This window comes from Apus apus, chromosome 3 (assembly GCF_020740795.1).
Source record: "Apus apus isolate bApuApu2 chromosome 3, bApuApu2.pri.cur, whole genome shotgun sequence".
NCBI lineage: Eukaryota > Metazoa > Chordata > Aves > Apodiformes > Apodidae > Apus > Apus apus.
Window position 1 is genome coordinate 16,575,819 of NC_067284.1, and position 22,129 is coordinate 16,597,947.

The window sequence follows — 22,129 nt, forward strand, 5'->3', positions numbered from 1 at the left end:
TTTTATCCTATAAATATTTTCTTTATTTGCTTTATGTTTAGAAGTTGCTATTTAAGTTCTATTAACAGAAATACATAACAAAAGCTCCCTAACAAGTGGAAAAAAGTAATTACAAATGCTGAAAAAGTTGGCCTCATTAACATATGTACAGACTTGCTTACTTAATACACATCTTTGTGGGAATTAAATCATTTTATGACACACATTTATACAGGCATTAAACATTCCCAAGTAACTTTGAGCAGAGAATACGCCAAATCTTTAGTCTGGGCAGACAAAAATGTATATTTCAGTTTTGATTGTAGAGCTAACATGCAACAGATACAACATTCAGTCTGAGCTGCTGTTGATAAGTTGTTCTGTTTTTTCCTGCAAAGATCTTTCCATCAGACTTGGGTCCTTTTGTCCCTTCTTTTCTTTGTTTTGCTGTTCCTGCAGCTTCAGGATTATTTTCCTTATTTCTTCTCTTTTGGTTTTCATTCTTGGGCGTGGAAACCAGTCTGTTAAGTTCATTGGTAGTTCAAAACTCAGAATGGGATTCTGAAAAGAGAAGTCATTTGGATATTACAGTAAGGAGTTTTAACCTAAAAGACTGGAGAGAACTATAGTGGGGAAAAAGACATTCTTCCACACCTCATTCCATCAGCATGGAATTAAGTTTTTACAATTTGTGTGGTTTGTACATTAACAAAGTAAAGTCACTCAAGCTTCACTAACATTCATCCAAATCAGTTCTGGTTATAAAAGTGCACAAATCATCTACTTAGTTTGCTAAATCTTTAAGACATTTGACTGCATAAATGTGTATAATTGTTCTAAGTAAAAAGAAATAAATATATATTGTACTGATATTGTGTATTTTTTTTAAGGATTACTAGAATAAAAATTTAGAGCTGATTAAGAATCCATTGCTAAATACTCCTGTTCTGATAAATAACTTTAGGACTACAATAAACTAGGAAAGTCAGTTTTACATTTCACCCTAAAAAACAGGGCCTGTGAAAAGCCTCTGGATGCCACCAATCCTTTTTATACTTTGATTCTGTTTTCTTGCTAAAAGTTACCCATCCAATGATTATGAGACACTGTCTGTGCCACTTCTGTGACACCATAACACAATTTCACCCTAAAAAACAGTTTGTGGAATACTGTTTTCTCTCAAAGAAATGCCTCCCTTTGTGTATTCCAGTTAACATCACTAACAGGGTTATTTAAGAGTGAGTGACATTCAACCATTAAGCTAGCAGTAGCATGGCTACTTCGTAAGAAAACAAGTCATGTTCTGCACAGGAACATGTCAATGCCTGATGTTGCATTAGCCAAACAGAACACAAACTAGATAGTACAGCAATACAAAAACCCCCTATGTTGAACTGAGTTTGTAAGCACAGCTACTTAACACCAGCAGTAAGCAGACTTCAGAAGAATGACACTAAAGATGCAGAAAACCATGGGCAAAAACTGAACAGGTTTTCCACTGTTTCCATTATGAAGTAGGCCAGACAAAGGAATAAGAGTATTAACAAAAAATAATGTGTTGTTACCAACAACAGAAAGATATTTCATATTAACCTGAACATGTCCTTACAGTTTTTTGGTGTTCAGTCTGTGGCAGAGAAGCAGGGACATAGGTCAGAAGCCAGTTCTGCTGCCACGGAGCTTCCCTGTTGTTTTGCAAGTTCTTTCATGACTCATTCCCCCCCTCCTCCTGCCCGGGTTACAGGCGGCAGTGGTGGCCCCAGGGCGGCCTCTGGCGGCGGCAGCCGCGCCCCCGGCCGACCAGGCCCCTCCAAACTGGGGAGGCAGCTGGGGGCCACCATCTGGCAGGTCAGTGCTGTCCCTCGTGGGGTCAGTGGGCATGGTGTTGAGAGGGGGCTGAAAACCAACTGCTGTGAGAGCTGACAGGTATGCTCCTTATTACATGGCCACCCTCTCAAATGAGCCGTGGTTTTAAAACATATGCAATTATTTTAACCCTTATTATTAAAAAGAAGATAATTTAAATTCACAAAGAAGAAAAAGATGAGCCTGAATAACATGCCTCTCCACACACTATCCATTCAGTTTGTACAGCTGCTGAAAACAATGAAACTCTGCAATTTTCCAAATACATTAGCAGCTGAAATAATTACCTAAGTAACTGTAAGATAGCAACGTACCGTGCACAGCCAGTACTGTTTTTCCTTTCCCACTGCTGTTATTTCTGAGAAGATCCTGTGATTTGCTATCTGACACATCCACGTGCCATCCCCGTCCCCTGGCAGACAAAGCTGCTGTAGACTGCCAGACCAGGCAGGACCAGGGATTCAGCCTGACATAATTCAGCAATCAGTTTGTAAGAAGGAAGGCGTTAAAAATACTAAATTTTGGTTGTTCCTCATATGGCCCATGTACAAACTAGGAAGCACTCAAGGCTGGTTTTAAGTTCTAGAGGGTTTATTGGTAAAGCAAAAGCATGATGATCTTGAAGGTTCTTCCCAACTCAAACCACTCTATGATTCCATATTTGGGCTTTATTTTGCATAAACACACTCTGCTAAAGCCCTGCTGCTCTCATACCAAGTAAGAACAATGGGGGCTTGGAGGAATGGAGAAGAAACCACCAGCTTCCTCAGGAAAGGGTTAGTTACAGGAGCATTCAGGAACAGTGCTCTAAAGTACTATGGGCTGTAAACTGAGTAGCGTCCCACGCAGGCAACACCTCACTTAATCATCTCTTCTACCAGCCCAGACTTGAGGGTGCTACTCCTTCTGCTTGTGAAAGGAGCAGTCACCTGAAGGCCAAGACAGTTACAGTAGCAGTTTAACCAATTTCTGCAGTGGAATAAAGGTTTGGCTTTTAGATGTAATGGCTCCACTTACATGTTTTTATGCAAGTAAAAAAGTCTAAACTAGCAGTGTCATATAAAGAAATATACTGAGAGTCACATTTCCTAGAGGAAGAATAAGCTTTTTGTAACACATCTTTAGTTTAAATTTTGAACTCCAAATTTTAACTGTTTCTTACTGGATAGCTTTAAAGGGTATGCACTGTAAGAACATAAAGTAAGATTCTAACTATATTTTCTTAAGATTTTCTCAGAAAATTCCATGGTTTTCAACGTCTGGTGTATATGTGTAACTAATAACAATGATTAGTTTATTTCCCAAAAAGTATTCATTGTTATATATGTTAATGTATAAATTAGTTTATAACACATAATCTAATAAATAGCTATAAGAGCTACACTAGACAGACTTTTGTAACTGTAATAATTGAAACAGCTCATATTTGATTGCTGCAGGAGACAAAACAGTTACACAAAAAGCTATACAGACCTCAAAAAAGCTCTCCACATACTGCAGTATGTACACTCCACAATCACTGAAGTTGTTCTGTTGTGGCACTTTTGGGTTGGAACCTTTCATGACATCTTTAGAAAAGCTTCTTTTGTTGCCTTTCCTGACTTCCCATTCCACCTCCAAATATCTATAACAGAAGACCATACAGATTAAAAACTTTTTTTTTCCTGAAGAATTTGGGAAGAAAAAAACCAAAACAAAACCACCACAAAAACCCAAATGTGAAACTTACTCCCTCAGTGTTTTCACAACATTTGAGCGGGAAGGGCCCCTCAGTGAGTCCATAAGCAAAATGCAGGGCCTGAGAGAGAAACACAATTTTGAAGTACACAGTATTTTACAGCAGTACGGAAAACACAATGTTGCACAGCTAGCTAGGAAACAGTTTGTGGGGTGACTAGATCAATAATATAAAGTTTTCCCAGTGCTGCTATATTCCCCTAACTGGGATGGCTAAATTCAAAATTATCTTTAGATTTGACCATACACTAAGTACACTTAGGAATGCACTTAGAAAGCTCAGTACTGTCAGACTGAAAGCATTTGTTACAGGCAAAAACCAGTTGCTCAAAACCCCCTCAGGTTTTGACCAGTGTTCTTTTAGATACACAAATTATCTGGGACACTGGCAAGAGACTAGAAAGTAAGGCACAGAAGCCATAAACATCCTTCTGAAGCAGCAGCTTCTGGAGAACAGAAGATACTAGGTATGCATATTCAAGAAGTGTTCCCAGCCAACAAATCTGAAATCTACTTGATAGTTACAAACAAGAAACACATATTCTACTTAAAAGATGTTAGAAAAATAATATATCCATAAACAACCATCTTCTAGAGAACTAAGCCTGCCTGTACACTCTCTTGCACGCTACAGATGTTTGCAGCTCACAGATCAATCTAGAAGATACTACCTTTGCAGTAGCTATAAACATAACACTCAGTCATATCAGTCACCTTATGTACTACAGCTGGATTTATTTATCAAAGCTAACTCATACCACAGTTCAGAATCCCAGCATTACATGTAAGATGCTATTTTGAGGGATAAATAGGATGCAGATTACTGTTCACAAACCTCTGCTTTCTCTTTTCTAATAATAACACATATTCAGACAAGGTGTCCTTTACAGAAGTTGCAAACTAGTAAATTCACACAAAATATCTGCATGCATTTATGTGTAGGTTTGTTTGCACTTAGAAATTAATTTACATGTATGTAATTTTTTAGGCATAAGCACATAATCACTTTAATAATGCTTGCTTTTACATGTCCTTGTTTTCATTTCTGACAAAATAAAGTTATTATTTATACAAGCAATGCTCTTTAAAAATGCACAATCCAGTACTTTGTGAGGGAGCAGGGAGGGGGAAAAGAGGGAAGAGAGAGCAGAGGGGAGAGGGGGAAAGAAGTGAAAGCCTTTTCAAGGTAATTTTCTTTTTCAGATAGAAGTAATTTAAAATATGCTAATAATAAAGTATTTAAGTGCCCTTAATGATTTCTGATACTTAAGTGTCAAAGATCTTACAAAATTTCATGTCTGGATTAAACTACTGTCTGGTGGGAAGTATTATGTACAGTTAATCTGTCATCAGAATGGGACAAATTTAGCAAAGCTATAATCAGAAGCTCATAAATATGCCTAAAAGTAAAAAACAGATGCATTTTTCCCCCTTCATGTATTAATTCCTGAAATGTACATGTAATGAAAATATATTAATTCCTGAATGAACACTTCATACACATTTCATATCATGTATAAATTTATAATTTTATCCTGTACCCTAAGAAAGTATTGTGAAAGCCTTTACCTTTCTAGTAACCATTACATTCACAAATAAATACAAAAATGGATAAATAAATTATGAAAAAAAAGAAACAAAACTGTGGAGACAGTAATAATAGGTTGTGGAGTCTCCTTCGCTGGAGACATTCAAAACCCGCCTGGATGCCTTCCTGTGTGATGTACTCTAGGTGACCCTGCTCTGGCAGGGGGGTTGGACTAGATGATCTTTCGAGGTCCCTTCCAACCCCTAGGATTCTATGATTCTATGATTCAGAATAATGCATTTCTGTCACCAAAATAGAAGCAACTGCAGTCAGTGATTACTAATAAATAATTTCTGGGTTTCAAATATAAACAAAATAGATGTTAATAGTTTCAAAAGTCCAAAACAGGTAAAAAAGTAAACAAAAATTAACTAAACTTAGTTTCATGGAACATTCTTATTAGAGAAAAAACAATACTAAGGAGAGAAAAAAACTAAGAACTGAAAGCAACAATAAAGAGAAACAGCTACAACACATTTAGGTAAGATATGGGGGCAGTTAAAAATTATTCCTATTTTTCTGTACTAATTTGAGTGATGACTAAGGTTTTATTTAGTATTAATTATTTTCATTTAAAGGCATTCTATTTTTTTTTTTTTTCTAATATAGAAGAACACATTTAAACATGCTTCTGCACCTTCTTTTTGTAGGAATCTAAGTGCAAGATATCAAAGAATAGCCTTGTTTGAAGAACCAATTTCAGTTGCTTGAAACAGCACACAGGCTTAAGAGATATCCAAAAAGCTATTATTTCACTTGTAGTTTCATTAATTAAATTTTCTGCTCACCGAAGATTAAGATACTACAAGGTATCAAATTTTCTCTCAAACACTAATAACACGCTGATTAAAGTGTTTAAAGACTGATGTATGACCACTTCCCAGAATGACTGTCTTTTACATTTCATAAACTTCTAAGAAATTTCCATTTTAACAGTTAATACTTACTGTTTGCAGATAGTAGGCTTCAGGTGCCATTGTCCCATTTCTGAATTACAGTTGTCATCTACAAGGCCACCATCATCACTACTGTCTTCCTACAGGAGCAATATGTTTATAGGTGTTTAAAAGCTAATACTGTTTTTCAAACAGATGCAAAATAAATTATTACTATACTTACAATTTTCATTCAAGACCAGTAACATAAATTTAATAAAGAAGTGGTAAATTTAATCCGAAACCATTTGTTGTTTGTAAAGTTTGCACTACCAACTTTTAGTCACGTGGTTTCTCAAATCCATGGTGGAATGAGACAGAGTGAATGATGCTATTTGTTTAATGACTGCTGAAACTAGAAAAAAAGCTGCAACTGACATTTTCAAAGCACTGTTGGCTTAAAAGAGGTGCATGTTATTTTATTATAATCTGAATTATCAATACTTTCTGTTGCTAATGATAACTAGAAATTGACTTGGCAGTTTCATGTATGTTAACTTCTAAATGAAATGAGTAGCAAATTTGATCTTTGCTCCAGAATACCCCAATTTGGTTCTTAGGACAAGGGCAATTAAATTGCCATAAAACTATATATCATGGGTTGCAAAAACAGTCATGCCACAAAGCTGGGAATGTCCTTTGACCTTTTGATTTCAGTATTGATTGCTATGAAGGATATGGAAGTTTTACAAACAAAATTTCTAAGTTACTGTATTTGAAATTATCCCAAATATCCAGAGTTTCTTACTGTTTTACTGAGCTGGCTATTACTACCACAGACCATTGAGTTACAGGGAAAGAGATGCTTTCCAAAAATGGGAGCCCCTATATGCATGATTTGTGAAATTTTTTGTAAGAATTACATACGCTTCACTAAGACGCAGGATCCTATGACTGAAATCTTCATGCTATGCCATTAATATGTTACCATATTAGAAACCACTACCTACTTGCCAACACACTTGTTTCTGTTGCAAACTCAACTCCATTTCTGGCAGATGTGAAGGTGCACTCGCCTGTCACAGTCCACCATTTCTATACTTGCTTAGTGCATTCTAAAGGTGTCAGTGACAGTTTCAGCCTGAGTTAAGTTCTAAGCTACACTGCAACCAGGGAACTCAGCATCTTTTCCTCCTCTCAAGGCACACTGATGGCCTTGTGCTTCCTTCCCTGCCTTTATGCCATGTAATTTCAGACTGAAAATACTCTGCTACTCATTCTCCATCTTCAGGGAACTCTAACTGCTAAAAAGTAGACAAGAAAAGCACTTCCATTAAGGCAAGAATCACAAAACATTTGGGCAAATGGCATGACAGGAGAGGCAGGTTGAGTCTTTATGAAAAGAACAATTAGGATTCAAGATAAACTGGAGCTTTTATATGTGTGCACACATATACATACTATTTGGAAGACATTATAAATAGCTGCAGACTTTGGAAAATAATTGTTTGTTCTGGACTCAAAGTTGAAAAATGGGTTATTCCTAGACTGTCTATTTGATAGCCTCCGATTCTTTATTTCAAACAACTTGGAGTCATACACCTGGAATATGAACAGGAAGGTCAATTAGGAAGAGTAAATGTGTAGCTTCTAGCCTGCTCACATTAAACTTTGACTGCAGAAGCAACAGGGTTATGGAATAATGCCTTCATACCCAGCAGTGAGTCAGTGAAGGACATTTTAATTATCTGGTTTTCCACAGCTATAGAATTAAAATTCTTCCAATATTTACAAGAACACTACTTGATTTTAAATCCATGCTCTTTACATTAGATTAGGAGAAGTACCAATGAAATGAAACAGCAGAGTAGCACCCACTTACAAATGTGTTTATGTCCAGGAAATGCAGCTGAAAGAAGAGTAAATTGTTCTTGGGTCTGGTAGATAAGCATGGGGTGGGATAGATGAAAGACAGAAATGTGTTGACTTTCAAGAGTTTCCACTAAAATAATTATGTAATACTGTCCCTATGCAAAAGACAAACAATTCAATGCAGGATCAGTAGAGCAGTTTCCTACTGAAAAGTTTCATGAATGACTATACAACCTTATCCCCTCAGCTCAATTTGCAGATTTTTGTAGGTAAGCAGTGCTATGCATCTGAAATTTGTAAAGATAACTATCTTTAGAAAATAGACATTTACACTGTGTATACAGCTTCTAAGCTGCCCATTCAAACTATAACACAACACTTCACATTTCCCAAATACAGTTGCTAAATTCTTTACCTGGTTATCTTGGTCTTCAGAAAAATCTATAAGCTCATCTTCATTTAGCTTACTGCCATCAGCTGAGTCTTCACTATAGTTTAGCCTGATCTTGTGTAATCCATCTGCATCAATCACAGATAGTAGTATATTTAAACATCAAATACTACATCAGCTTTGTAGAGCAAAGTAATTTTAAATATCTCAGATTTGCCCACCATGAAATTACCCTGTAGCTCCATGAAGCCTGTACTGCTACCGAAAGAGGCAGTCTCATTTGGTCCCTAATAAAACAGCTTATTCTCATCCCTAGCTGGTTCCTTCCATGACACCAAATGCATCCACACACTGTGGACCAGACTGAGAAAGTCAGTCAAGTTATTATTTTTTTAACTCAAATAAATTATTTGATCAGATTACTTGTGCTGGTAAAAGGGAAAAGACAGCCCAGGAACACTCTGCTAGGGAGGGTAGAATGCAGGATCAACTCTCCCAAGAGAAGCAGATTAAAAACGTTTGTGAAACATCACTGTTTACAACATAAATGATTATCTGTAAAGTCACTTCCCTACCCTCCATCCTTTAGCTGCTTGGGAAACATAATCAGAAAAAAATGGAGAATGATAAATGTTACAGCTGTACCTGTGAAAGAAGCAGATACAGACAGCTACAGGCTCACTAGTCTTACTATACTACCATAATAGACTTAGAATAGATTATTTAGGGGGAAAATAATAAACTATGTGGGTATAAGTGAAAAATTAACCTGTAATCTTCAAAAGAAAACTTGTCCTAGAAGACTATACAATATATATCTAAACAATCACAAAAATAGAAGTGTCAGTTATAGTGCCACTGGAGAATGCATTACTTATTAAAGAAAACCAGGATTTCTTTAAGAACATTAAATAGGGCAATGAAGTAGCTAATGGAAAAAATGGAGAAGACCTGGATTTAAGAATACTTCAACAGAGAAATTGAAGTAACACTTTGGAAAGAGGTTACCAGTGGAGTTCCACAGGGACAAATTTGGGAATTAGTCTCACTACCTTTGAAAAGACCTTAGCACAAGAAGTAGGCCATATACTAATGTGACTTACTGCTGACAGATTCCTAAAAAATAAAAATTGGTGTTGAGAAGAATTACATCTCATACAAAGATTGAGTAATAAAAAAAGGATCAGTTAAATAATAATTAGGATTATTTCTTCAAAGTTATTTAGGTGTCAACTTGTCCTAATTTACAAGTCCAACACCAGGATTTAGTTTGAGATCAAGACATCTACGTTTAGGCTCCCATGTACAGTGGGCATCCACGGTCTCACAATGTTAAGTGGAGACCATAACTGGAGCAGCGAGCTAGTCAGCTGAACAGCTACTCTATGTCTGCTTTAGGATGAGAAGAGGTGGTCTCTAGGTTTCACTGACTATCCTATCAAAGAGGCACCTAGTGTCTTTTCAGACACCCTAGGATAACCAAGACATATGTACGGATTTGGGGCAGAGTCAAGACCCACACCCTTCTGGAGAAGCAGCTGAAGGCTGGGCAGAAAATCCAAGGCCTACACATCCCCATTTTTCTTCCCTCTGGTTAAAATGGAAGCTTAGATACACAGCACATCTAAATTTAGCTGCCTAAACATATCTTTAGTGTCAATCCCAAACTGAATTTCACCCTTAAACCTGGACTGTGACATGTAAAAATGTGTGCATTAATGAAAGGATCCATCATCTGAAATATCTGAGCAAGACAGTCTGAGTGCTTTAGTCAGCAACAGAATGACCATCAGCTGCCAACACAATGCAGCCATAAAAAAGAAAGAAATGTAATCCTAGCAAAATATTTGTAGTAAAATATGTTCAACTAGTTAGAGACAAGTAACAGTAGCAGCACTCAAGACATGAGATAGTATCATACAGCAACAGTATCATAAACAGCAACAATCACAAATAAAATAATCAATTCAAGCAAGAGCAGATCTACGCACATACTCAGTGCCCTCACCCCCTAGACCTACTAGAAGTGACAATGTTATTACAAATGAATAAATTTAGATTAGAAAGTACAACGTTTATACCTTCAATGATATTGAAGTTGTAATGGCCTGTAGTATAAAGATTAGACCATATGATTGATAATATTTTCAGATTTGTACTATAAGCTATGCAAGTACTTCCTGTGTACTATTGGTGACAAAAGTATAAGTTTTTGTGTGTCCAGATGTTTTGTACTCTATGTCTCAAGGGGATTCAAACCTTGCAGTGAGCAGAGTAAAGCATCCTTTCCTAATTTCTTCAGCTGCCTTTAAAAGTGTATCAGTTCCTTTGTTCACTTTGGTACAAATACTGTTCCAGATCACTGAAATGATCCTCTACAGAAGCAAAGCATGGAGAAAGCCTCTCTAAATGTAACAACGAGGCCATAGTGAGAGAATTTTTTGTTTGTTTAGATTATTTTCTTCTTATCTTTTTAGATACCTTCTATCAGGGCATTAAACAACTTGATCATGTTCAAGCAAAACCTCAAATGCTGGAAGACACTGGAATTAACATTGCTCACAAAATTCAGTTCCCCCATGCACATACATTATTAACTACTTCTCTTTCCTTAACAATTATTAAGTGATGCAAAGTGTTATCTATGATATGTTTTTATGTGAAAGAGGTCACACAACAGAAAAATTAATCTGATTTAGGGAAACAGTGTTTTATCTCCAGCCCTTTTGCCTTAAGAGTTACGTCAATAGCCACAAAAACATTTTATATGCAATGACTATAAATTATTCATGTTGTAAGCACTCAAACTTCAGCCACATACTAAACTTTGAAAGTAAGAAGTTTACACAATTGTAAAAGTAGCAACAGATGTGAAATCTCCAAATTATTCATAAAAATGTGCATATTTTTTCAATTACATACCCATAGATTGGCTAGCAGTTGTGAATTCACCCTGTATACCGTTTTCATCCAGAGTCCTATGGTCTAGTTTATGGCATGCTGATTCCACAGTGTTAGGTTCTTCCACATCACTGTCTATTTGATTTAGCTTTTTGAAAGCACTTTTTCCCCTACAAGGACTTCTTCTACAACATGAAGACTCACTGTCCTCTGTTTCAGTGTTTGGGTCAGTTAAAGCTGTATTATACTTTTTGGTCAATGTCTTCTTTGCTGTGCTCTTGGAAGGCGAGTTTTGTGCATCTAATTCATTTGGCAAAGGAGATGGTGTGTTGCTCTCTCCATCTGAAGAGGAAGATTTTATCTGTGTTGCAGCATTTTCATGATAGTGAGGATTTGGTTCATATTTGGGTTTTTCTAAACCAGGAAAACAGATGACAGCCAAAAACCAGTGGGCCCTGCAAAGGAAAAAGTACATTAAAAGCTAGCAATTACAGTAATGCTCATGTTTAAACCTGAAGAGGCAAAAACTAAACAAAACACTGAGTGCACCTGTGTACGTGCACACACGCACACAAAAAAACTCCAAATCCTGCCCCTATAGTTATCCAAGATAGATTGTAATAGCTGGTCACTTTTCTGAGGTTTTCCTGAAGCCCTCACAAAGTCTTCTCTAAAGGCAGTATCACAAGGTAGGATCACTCCATGCAAGTAGTCACAAACAAATTCATTAATATGATGCAGCTAGCTGAAAACAGGAGCTGCCTAAACAAATTTCAATTTACTCATACTGTTTACATTCCTTTCTTTCCTTGTATTAAAGCTCATTTATTTTTTAACATTTGCTTTATCACTGCATGAATTAGAGATTGTAGAGTTCACGTTTTATGGCTGTACAGTTTTCTAGTAGTTCAGGACTAGCAATACAAGTAACCAGATCTAATAAAACAGATGAGTTGCCCATATGCTTCCACCTGTGATACCTTCCAATTGTATACGACGCTTCAAATTTTTAGTCTTGCTAACAGTGAACTAAAAATGGGAGAAAAGTATATTTGTAATGCCATCACCACGACTCTGGTGTCCTCCTCACCCTTCACCAAACTAACATTCTAACCCTTTCAGGATCTAAATCAGTTAAATTGCCCACCACAAATTTTGCCTCTTGTCACTCAATCAGAAATGGAGCAGCAGCAAATTCAGGGATTGAGGCACTGCAAGTAGATATCAACTGACATGATTTAAAAATTTTCTGAAGGTTCTCTGATTATCTCCAGGAACTAAAAAACCAGAACCTCGCTATGTATTATGCAGGTGAAGCCACATTTCAATGTGTTTTAGAAAAAAAGAAAAAGCAGCAAAAAAAGTCATAAACAGATTATTACGAAGCCTAAATGCCACTGAAACACAATGGCAGGTAAATTAAGTGGCCTTTGAAAGCAGCATGTGAAGCTTAGAGGCATTTTGTCTTGAATGATTTACCATACCTAGTAAATCAATATACTAAGTATTGCCAAAACCTGAATTTGTGTGTGCTCTATTAATACAGGCTTTATGTACCAATTATGTAAATAGACTAGTAAATTAACCTGGATCTAAAGAGAAAATAGCTTGTAACTTTTCAAAAAAACACACGAGTTATTTCCACTTGAACAAAAAGACTGTACTGCCAAAGGACACTGATGCAGTCATGGTTAAATCAGCCATGCTATTCTGAAGTTAATTCTCCCCTAGATTCATACTGCCCACGTCCAGCTACTGCAGTTTTATAACTTGTTAGAGGATGTGCCCACATTCCCTAAACTAATGGTTACGGGAGAGTCTGGAAAGACTTTCAAAGAGTCACAGAATGTTAGGAGTTTGAAGGGACCTCTGGAGATCATCTAGTTCAACCCCCTGCCAGAGCAGGACCACCAGAGAGTCTAGGGGAGGTCACGCAGAAACACATCTAGATGGATTCTGAAAGTCTCCAGAGAAGGAGACCCCACAACCTCTCTGGGGAGTCTGTTACCATGCTCTGTAACCCTTACAGTAAAGAAGTTCTTCCTTACGTTGAGGTGGAACTTCCTGGGCTCTAGCTTGCATCCATTGCCCCTCAGAGGCATGACTGAAAAGAGATTGGCCCTTCCTTCTTGACACTCACACTTCTGATATTAAGATACATTAGTAAAACCCCCTCTCATCCTTCTCTTCTCTATACTAAACAGCCCCAGTTCTCTCAGACTTTCCTCGTAAGACAGGTGTTTCAGTCAAACCTTTATCATCCTCTAGAATATACTCTTAAACCAGATGTCAGAATAAATAGTAGTATCCTACAAAAAAACAAACCAAAAATGCATCATTATAGGCAGCACAGGAGAAAGATTATCAGAAGCAACCATTCTGGGTTGACGCTGGACTGATTTTCGAGGTCATTTCCAACTGTGAGGATTCTGAGATTAGCGACATTCCTGTAACATGAGAGAATCTCTCAAGTTCTCAAATCCTAGAATAACTTGTTTCACATAGTACTTAATTCAAGACACAAAGAAGTAAAAGAAACTCTGAAACTGGATCTCAGCCAGACTAATTTTGCCACAGATTAAGGTTTGAGGCCTTTTCTAAGTAGTAATGAATGCGGATTTTTCACTGGAACAAAGTCTTCCATACCTTTGATCTACTATTGTATCACATAGAGAAAGTTCTGTTTAATAGGACTAAGCAAACCAGGTGACAAATTCCTGAAAAAAACCTGCAGTACTGCAATGTGTCAAGTCACACTGCGAGAGTCTTAGACAACTCAAGGGTGTATGTGAGTTCTACAATCATAACCTGTAAAGACAAGGAATAAGCTTACGGAAGAGAAGCTGGTGATGAAAGCCTTACTACACTATAGTAGGTAAAACATCCAGATGTCCAGGCAAAGGCATGTCGAAAAAATGCTGAAAACGAGATTCTCCAAAAACCACACTGAAAGGCACATACTTTGTTCTCTAAACACCAGAGGCATTAACTGGCTCTCTCTCCTCACCACTGATTCTCTGTGCTCCTAGTGTTTTCATTAATCCCTTGAAGTTATGAGGCAATGCCCCAATCACAAGAAAAAAAGAAAGAAAACTGGACAGCTAACCATGAAATAGTTGGAAGTTAGTTACATTCTACTGAATTTACAGCATCTAACATCTCCATTCTTGTCAACATAAAGCATGACAGTCCTAATTTTGCAAGTGAGGAACAGGAGCATGGGGAAATTTTGGGAATTACATAACACATAAGTGGTCGCGCAAGGGAGTTTCTGAAAAAGCTGCAACTTAGTTCAAATGTTAGGACACAGCCCACAGTCTTTATCATACAACTTGCATATCTGAAAGACTCACTGCAGATTAAGAAGCCAACTAATGTACCAACCAGCACCACAAATACAAAAAGTGTTGCTTTGGCACAATAGCAAAGTTTCACAGCCCTCTGCTCTGTTTCAAAATGGTAACACACACTATATATAAAAGAATGGTCAAATATATAGTAACCTGGTAAAACCTGCTATTCTTGGTACAGGAATATATGGAGAGAGGAAAAACTTAGCAAGTGACAACTCTACTACTAGGACAAAGGCCTAGAAGCCTTCATATCTGTCAGTTTTTGTGTTCTTTCCCAAGTAGCTCCCCAGCCTCCTCTCTGTTCTGTAACACCAAATACCTACATTTTACTGTCCCAAATATGTGAGCATCTTCCCCAAAACAGTTCAGCTTTTTGCTCCTCAAAACCGAATGCTGGGTTTCAGAGGATGGGAGAAGTGACATGTTTGTGAGGGCAGACAGACTAGCAAGGTGAATCTAAGAAAAATACTAGCAGCTAATAACAAAAAAGGAAGATTTAAGTTTAAGCAAGTAAAAAACAATAAAAATCAAACCCACTTCCCCTGCCAAACCACCATTTTCTCATCTCCCTAGATACTTGTTTCTTTTTCTGCTCTGCAATGTTCTTACTGTACACATCAGGAAACCTGATGAGCAGGGAACCCTACCACTAGACCAGGTTGCACAAAACCTCGTCCAACCTGGCCTTAAAAACCTCCAGGGATGGGGCATAACAACCTCCCTGGGCAACCTACTCCAGTACCTCCCACCCTTATAGTAAAGAATTTCTTCCTAATATCTAACTTAGATCTCCCCTCTTTCAGTTTAAAACCAATACGCCTTGTCCTATCACTATCTTTTCTGATACAAGGTTGGGCGGTAAGAACAGAAAGAATACCAAGCAGGATCACGACCCTGGACCTCAGCAGGGCCAACTTTGACCTTTTCAAGCAATTACTAGGGGAAATCCCATGGGATAGGTACTAGAAGGTAAAGGGGCAAAGATAGTTGGTCAACATTTAAGGACCACTTCTTCCAAGCTCAAGATCAGAGCATCCCAATAGGTAGGAAATCAAGAAAGGGAGCCAGGAGACCTGCATGGTCAAAGAGGGAACTGCTGGGCAAACTCAAGTGGGAAAAGAGTCTACAGATCATGGAAGGAGAGGTTGGCCACTTGGGAGGAATACAGGACTGTTGTCAGAGGATGTAAGGAGGCAACTAGGAAAGCTAAGGTCTCCTTGGTATTAAAACTTGTAAGAGACATCAAGGACAACAGAAAGGGCTTCTTCAAATACATTGCAGACAAAACTAACACTAGAGGCAATACAGGCCTGCTGCTGAATGACGTGGGTGCCCTGGTGATGGAAGATACAAAGAAGGATGAGTTATTGAATGCCATCTTTGTCTCTGTCTGTACTGCTGGAGACAGTCCTCAGGAGTCCCCTGAGGCCCCAGAGGAAGTCAGGATAAAGGAGGAGTTTACCTTGCTTGATGAGGACTGGGATAGGGATCAATTAAGCAATCTGGACATCCATAAATCGATGGGTCTTAATGGGATGCACCCATGGGTGCTGAGGGAGCTGGCAGAAGTCATTGCTAGGCCACTCTCCATCATCTTTGGTAAGTCGTGGGGAACAGGAGAGGTGCCTGAGGACTGGAGGAAAGCAAATGTCACTGCAGTCTTCAAAAAGGGCAAGAAGGAGGACCTGGGCAACTACAGACTGGTCATCCTCACCTCCATTCCTGGAAAGGTGATGGAACAACTTATCCTCAGCACTGTGACTCCCTTGGCATATCAAGGATAGAGGGTCATTAGGAGCAGTCAATACTGTTTAACCAAGGGGAAGTCATGTTTAACCAATCTGATAGCCTTTTATGAGGACACACCCAGGTGGATAGATGATGGTAGTGCACTGGATGTCGTTTATCTTGATTTCAGTAAAGCATGTGACACTGTCTTCCCACAGCATTCTCGCAGCTAAACCGGGGAAATGTGGTCTGGATGACTGGGTAGTGAGGTGGATTGTGAACTGGTTGAAGAAAAGAAGTCAGAGAGTTGTGATCAATGGGAGAGTCTAGTTGGAGGCCTGTAACTAATGGAGTTCCTCAGGGGCTGGTACTGTGACCAGTACTATTCAATATTTTCATCAACGACCTGGATGAGGGAACAGAGTGTCCCCTCAGCAAGTTTGCTGATTACACTAAACTGGGAAGAGTGGCTGACACACCAGAAGGCTGTGCTGCCATTCAGCGAGACCTGGACAGGCTGGAGAGTTGGGCGGGGAGAAACTTGATGAAACACAAGAAGGGCAAGTGTAGAGTCTTGCATCTGGGGAAGAACAACCCCATTCCTCAGTACAGGGTGGGGACTGACCATGAATGGCAAGACAGGATGATGGGAAATAAACTATAAATCAAGCTCTAAGACAACTAAAATTTAAGTGACAGACACTGCAAAGTTCTGGTACTTAAAGATTTAGGGGAGAGGAATGGTAAGGATGAAGTCTGCGGTGGACATGGGAAATGTCTTACACCTGAGACTTTATCAACTAAGAACCAGCTGTCTTCCCGTGGCTGTACAGATGTCATAGCATCTCAAAATCTAAAGTCATTGCTTGGGAACAGCTTCATCAGGGATTTACTTATGACTCTGTAACAAAGACAGATCTATGGTCATAACCTCATACCTGCCTCTCAGCAGCTAGCCTCAGAATTCAGCTGGGGAGGAGGCAAGAAAAGATTCAGAAATTTTCCTCCCACTGCACAACAGCACAGTATCTAGATACAATTCTTTGAAGAGCTTTAATTTAATTTTTTTAAAAAGAGCTTTAAATTATAAAAAAACCTATTTGTTGAATTTTTAAAAGATCTGTTAGGTATGTCTGTAATAAGTCAGTAACAATTCCCTCTCTGTCCTTACTTTATTTATGTTTTTACTGTATACTTTTAAAATGCAGTAGTTTTACATTCCTAAATATTTTGGCTTAAGGTCTGCTTAGATGCTTTTTTGGAATGCAGAAATGTGTTTGTGACAATTTGCTCTGATCTTAAGGAAAGCAAACATCATTAAAAGTCCTTAACAACCATTAGAGTGCTAACAGTCTGCTCCCTGACACAAGAAAAATTTCAAGATAAAAGGATATAAACAAGAATAAAGCTCCCAATACAGGGCAGCAGAGATCTTCAATTGCATTTTCTTCCAATATAAGTTTATTTTAACTAAATAAGTATCTCATCTATGCCAAAGAGATCTTGTTAGAAGAAAAAAGACTAAAAAAGGCAAATCCAAAAGTTATCAATGACAACAGCTTAAAAGAAAGAACTTCAGAGAATCAGATGAAACTGAGAAAAAGTACTCAGAAAAGTTCATTTTTGCTCAGTCTTTACATTGTGTGATACTTCTTATATTACAACACTGCACTTAAAGGTTTTACACTACTATTTTGTTTATCACCTGGAAAAATATGTTTATTTACTTAATTTTTAACTTCAATCCACACTATATAGCTTTCAACTTTAGAATTATGAAGCCTGAGCCTTTACCAAATGTGATTAAGAGGTATGTTTACTTACGCTTCATTAAGGGGAACAAAAATGAAATCTTTCTCAAAAATGTCAACATGTCTTGTCCATGTTTTTACTCTCCCATGCCGCTTTTGCTGTATTCTGCAAGAAGAAACCAACACATGATTTGTACGGTGGCTTATTTTAATTGAAAGACTAGTTTTCCTCATATAGAATCATCGAGGTTGGAAAAGACCTTGAAGATCATCAAATCCAACTGCCCACCCTACAACCCCTAACCACTAAACCATCTCCCAAAACACCACGTCCACCTGTTTTTTTTAACATCTCCAGGGACAGTGCCTGTACCACCTCCCTGGGCAGCCTGCTCCAATGCCTCACCACTCTTTCCGTGAAGAAATTTTTCCTAATATCCAATCTGAATCTCTCCTGGTGCAACTTGACCCCATTTCCTCTTGTTCTACATTGGTTACTAGGGAGAAGGGGCCAACCTTTTTCACCTTAACAGCTTCTTCAGATTTTCAAGGCATATTCTGTTTGTTATAGGACTGGATGCTTCAGAGTTCTGTTGGTATAATAATACAGTCTGACAGGATTTATAAAATGCAATAAAGCACCTGTCCTTGTAATCTTCACTGTACTTAGCTCTTAGTTAAACTGACGCATCAACAGACTTACGAAAGGTTTGAAGTTTCATGAATATTTCTTCTTTCTCTTTGATTAAGGCGTTTATAGAAGAATGAACTGAACACATGTATTCTATCAGCATCTTCTTTTTTCAGTTTTTCAAGTACCAAATACCTTATTAGTTTTTAAAAAAAGAAAAAAAAAGAAAAATTAATGGAGGTGTTAACTCGAAGTATTGGTTGCTAGAGTCAAAAAGACTGCTAACAGTGCTCTCTCCCCACCAAGCTGTTGCACACTCTCACAAAATAGAGTGCTAACTAACCACAGAAACCATTTAATGCAAAATGGGAGTAAATGCTTCAACGTATTAAGTGCTCTGCTCAATCAACAAGTAGTCCTGCTGCTGTTGCATTTATTTTTATATCATGGCAGGAAAACAAAGTTTCAATGTGTTTGTTACATAATGAGCTACCTAGGAAAGACCTGTATTTTGTAACTGAGCCTCTGAATCTCCAAACACTCCCAGACTGATTTTCTTTTCACCTGTAAACATTTTAATAGTCTGGAAATTATACGCTTCATGTGCAGCATAATCACAGCAGGATGCAACAATTCTAACATCTGCAGCATCAGTGACACCAAAAACTTAATGTATTATGTTAACAAAAACAAATTAAATTCCAGGGAACACCAATAGTCTGGAAAAAACAATTGAACTTAGTTTCAAAGTAAAAGATGACTAAAAATGGATGTGAAAGAAAACTTACTTTAAATAAAAATCAATAATAACATCATTTAAAAATTCTCCTTCATTTAGACAATGGAGGTCTTCGTTGGTCACGGAAATACCACCTTTAGCTGGAGGAGGTGGGTAAACTATCAACCTGAAAAAAAAATACATTCAATAATAAAAATGAAATGCCACAAAACCTCAGAAAATTGTTACAGGGCAAAGATAAATATCTTACTTTTCTATAGGACCAATAAATACTGTATGTGGTTCTCCAATTTCTTCATCATCATCAAAATAGGGCAACTGTTTATTTCGCTGCTGCATTTTGGACTCAGAAGCAACCTTAAAAGAATAAAGTCAGTATTAATTTGCATACTGTCCTCAAATTTACCAAAAAGGTAATAAAGCTTTGTGAAGTCCAGCAGTGTAATATCCACTGCTTTTGAGAAGTATGACTTCAAGTTTCATTTTTCCCCTTTCCTAGTTCATTTATTACACTTATGTCTGTTCTCGTTGCAAAGCCACAATACTTTCAAATTCTTCAAGAAGTAGTTCTGTTTAAAGAAGGCCATCATTAAATTTAACTATAACACTGGAACTTCATTTCTTGCTTGAAATAGTATAATTTTAGCAGTAGATGAATTTTTAATCAATTATGTTGTGTAATTACAGTACAAATTTCTTGCCCCTTAATGATTTTTAAATTACAACATGACTTGTGGACCATTTCACAACCTTATGATGAAACTAAACACACTAAAAAGTATTGTGAATGTACAGAGTATTTCCCACAGTCTCATAACCCACCAGGGTCCAGTCTGGAAATCTTCATACAAAACACAACAGAAGTTGGGATTTTTTTGGCCTAGTGACTAGCACACTATTTTTAGTGTATTCCTAAGTCAAATAACACAATGATTTGGTCTAAGACAGAAACATAATTACATTTTTCATTTTGTTTTCTCTGTGAGATGGGCTTCCTTTGGAATTGTCTTCCAAGCACTTAGTAAATGCAACAAGTCTGCCATTGGCTTCTTCAAAGGAAATTTTCACAAAGAAGTCAGGAATATTATTTCTTATACCAATGTCAGTAATTATTTTTTCAAATATTGAGTTTGCGTGAGGATCAAGACCAGTTTCAAAAATCAAAATGATGTACTGCTCTTCTTGACCTACAAAAAAGCAGACAGAAAATTAATTTAGAAAAATAATGTGACAATTATTAACAGATTTCAAAGAATTGCAGGCCAACATGTGCATTCTGCTGCCAACACATACAAGCAGCAATACACATGTATGCAGACAGAAGGATTAACCACCAAACCTTTCTACCTACATTTGCAAAAAGAGTACATTCAACTTCTGCCTTAATCTAGACATGTTAATTATTACACCTGATTAAAAGCCAAAACTTATTTTGAACTAACAGCTTCTCTGCTCACTGACAGCAAGACTCTGTAATCAATACTTTCTCTTTTTTGTTTATTACAGATGCTATCCTATTGTTTCAATACAATTCCAGAAATTATGTATTCAGCATAGTTTCCTCTCTACATTGGGAAACACCATACCCTGACCTCTCCCAAGTCAACACTAAGAAATCTAGAGCAGCTCTCTAAAAAAATCAATGAAGATACATTCATCTGTGAAAATTTATTAGAAAAGGAGAACTGTTTTTAGAATGTAGATGGGCATTTGTGATCTCAATGTTTATTAGAAAAGTTACTTACATCTATTTAACCCCTTCAACACCTATACAGTATTTTATTTTAAAAGATTTCAGCTTGGTTTTGTCTTACTTTCAAAGAGATGTGATTGCAAAAGGGGAAAGAAAAAAAAAAAAGAAACTGAAGACAACATATACTAAATTAATTTTAAGATACATTAAGACAATCCACTCATTCTCCAAACACATGTGTCTACACTGCAAAATCATGAACAAGCATATGGGGAAAAAACCCAAGCTAATCCACACAACAGTTTCTACTGAAACTAAGTCCTATAAACAGAACAGCACAGAAAGAAGTAAAGCAAAAGCTGTCATATAAACGTAAAGGCTCACATACAGAAGGCTAAACAAATCAACTTGCTTCCATTTAGTATAAATATCAGCGGGAAAAGGTTATAATGAACTGACTACACATCTTAGAACTAGGATGTGCCTGGACAAACAGAAGACTACAGTTTTGCCAAGTGGTTCTGAACTGTTCAGCAGGTGATCACGTCTGGAAAAACACTACATCTGCCCTCACCGATTATGCCAGCTTTACTCTTCAGTGCAGTCACTAATGATCCAAAACATTAAAACACACTATGAAGTGAAATAGACTAAAATTGCTTTACTTACTCTCTCCTTTGCATTCGTACCAGACATTCTCTTTAGTCATTTTCAGTTGGTCTCTCAGGCTACTACAGGTTGATGGCACTGTTTGTAGGAAAACTACTGGTAATTTGCGGACACTGCACCATTCACATTTGGTAAGTTCTGAAGTTTTCAGGTTAATCTCTCGAATATCACTGTCTGATTCTAGAACAAAATCATTACATTATATTAAATTATAGTAAAAATACATATTTTCCTTTTACAATTTTCCCCTTGATTTTAACACAAATCACTCTATAACTTTTAAGACAGTTTTTAAAAGTTTAAAAAAACCACATACCCAGGAAGTGACATTAGTTAATACAAGATAGAGTAAACTC

At 37.3% G+C, this 22,129-nt stretch overlaps 1 protein-coding gene across 3 annotated transcripts in view; it reads right to left on the minus strand.

Annotated features, from left to right (window-relative positions):
• Nucleotides 1–22,129, minus strand: part of SENP6 (SUMO specific peptidase 6) — a 76,130-nt gene continuing 54,001 nt past the window's right edge. For 2 of the 3 annotated variants that reach the window (XM_051614116.1, XM_051614115.1), the window contains 12 exons: nt 21,774–21,953; nt 20,372–20,598; nt 19,662–19,768; nt 19,461–19,577; nt 18,745–18,867; nt 18,115–18,207; nt 11,231–11,664; nt 8,333–8,436; nt 6,118–6,206; nt 3,575–3,643; nt 3,319–3,469; nt 1–540 (listed from right to left, as the gene is read on the minus strand). In XM_051614116.1, coding sequence (XP_051470076.1) covers nt 331–540; nt 3,319–3,469; nt 3,575–3,643; nt 6,118–6,206; nt 8,333–8,436; nt 11,231–11,664; nt 18,115–18,207; nt 18,745–18,867; nt 19,461–19,577; nt 19,662–19,768; nt 20,372–20,598; nt 21,774–21,953 — 1,904 coding nt within the window. In that variant the 3' untranslated portion in view covers nt 1–330. The remainder of the gene's footprint in view (nt 541–3,318; nt 3,470–3,574; nt 3,644–6,117; nt 6,207–8,332; nt 8,437–11,230; nt 11,665–18,114; nt 18,208–18,744; nt 18,868–19,460; nt 19,578–19,661; nt 19,769–20,371; nt 20,599–21,773; nt 21,954–22,129) is intronic. The other variant, XM_051614117.1, reaches the window with a different exon arrangement.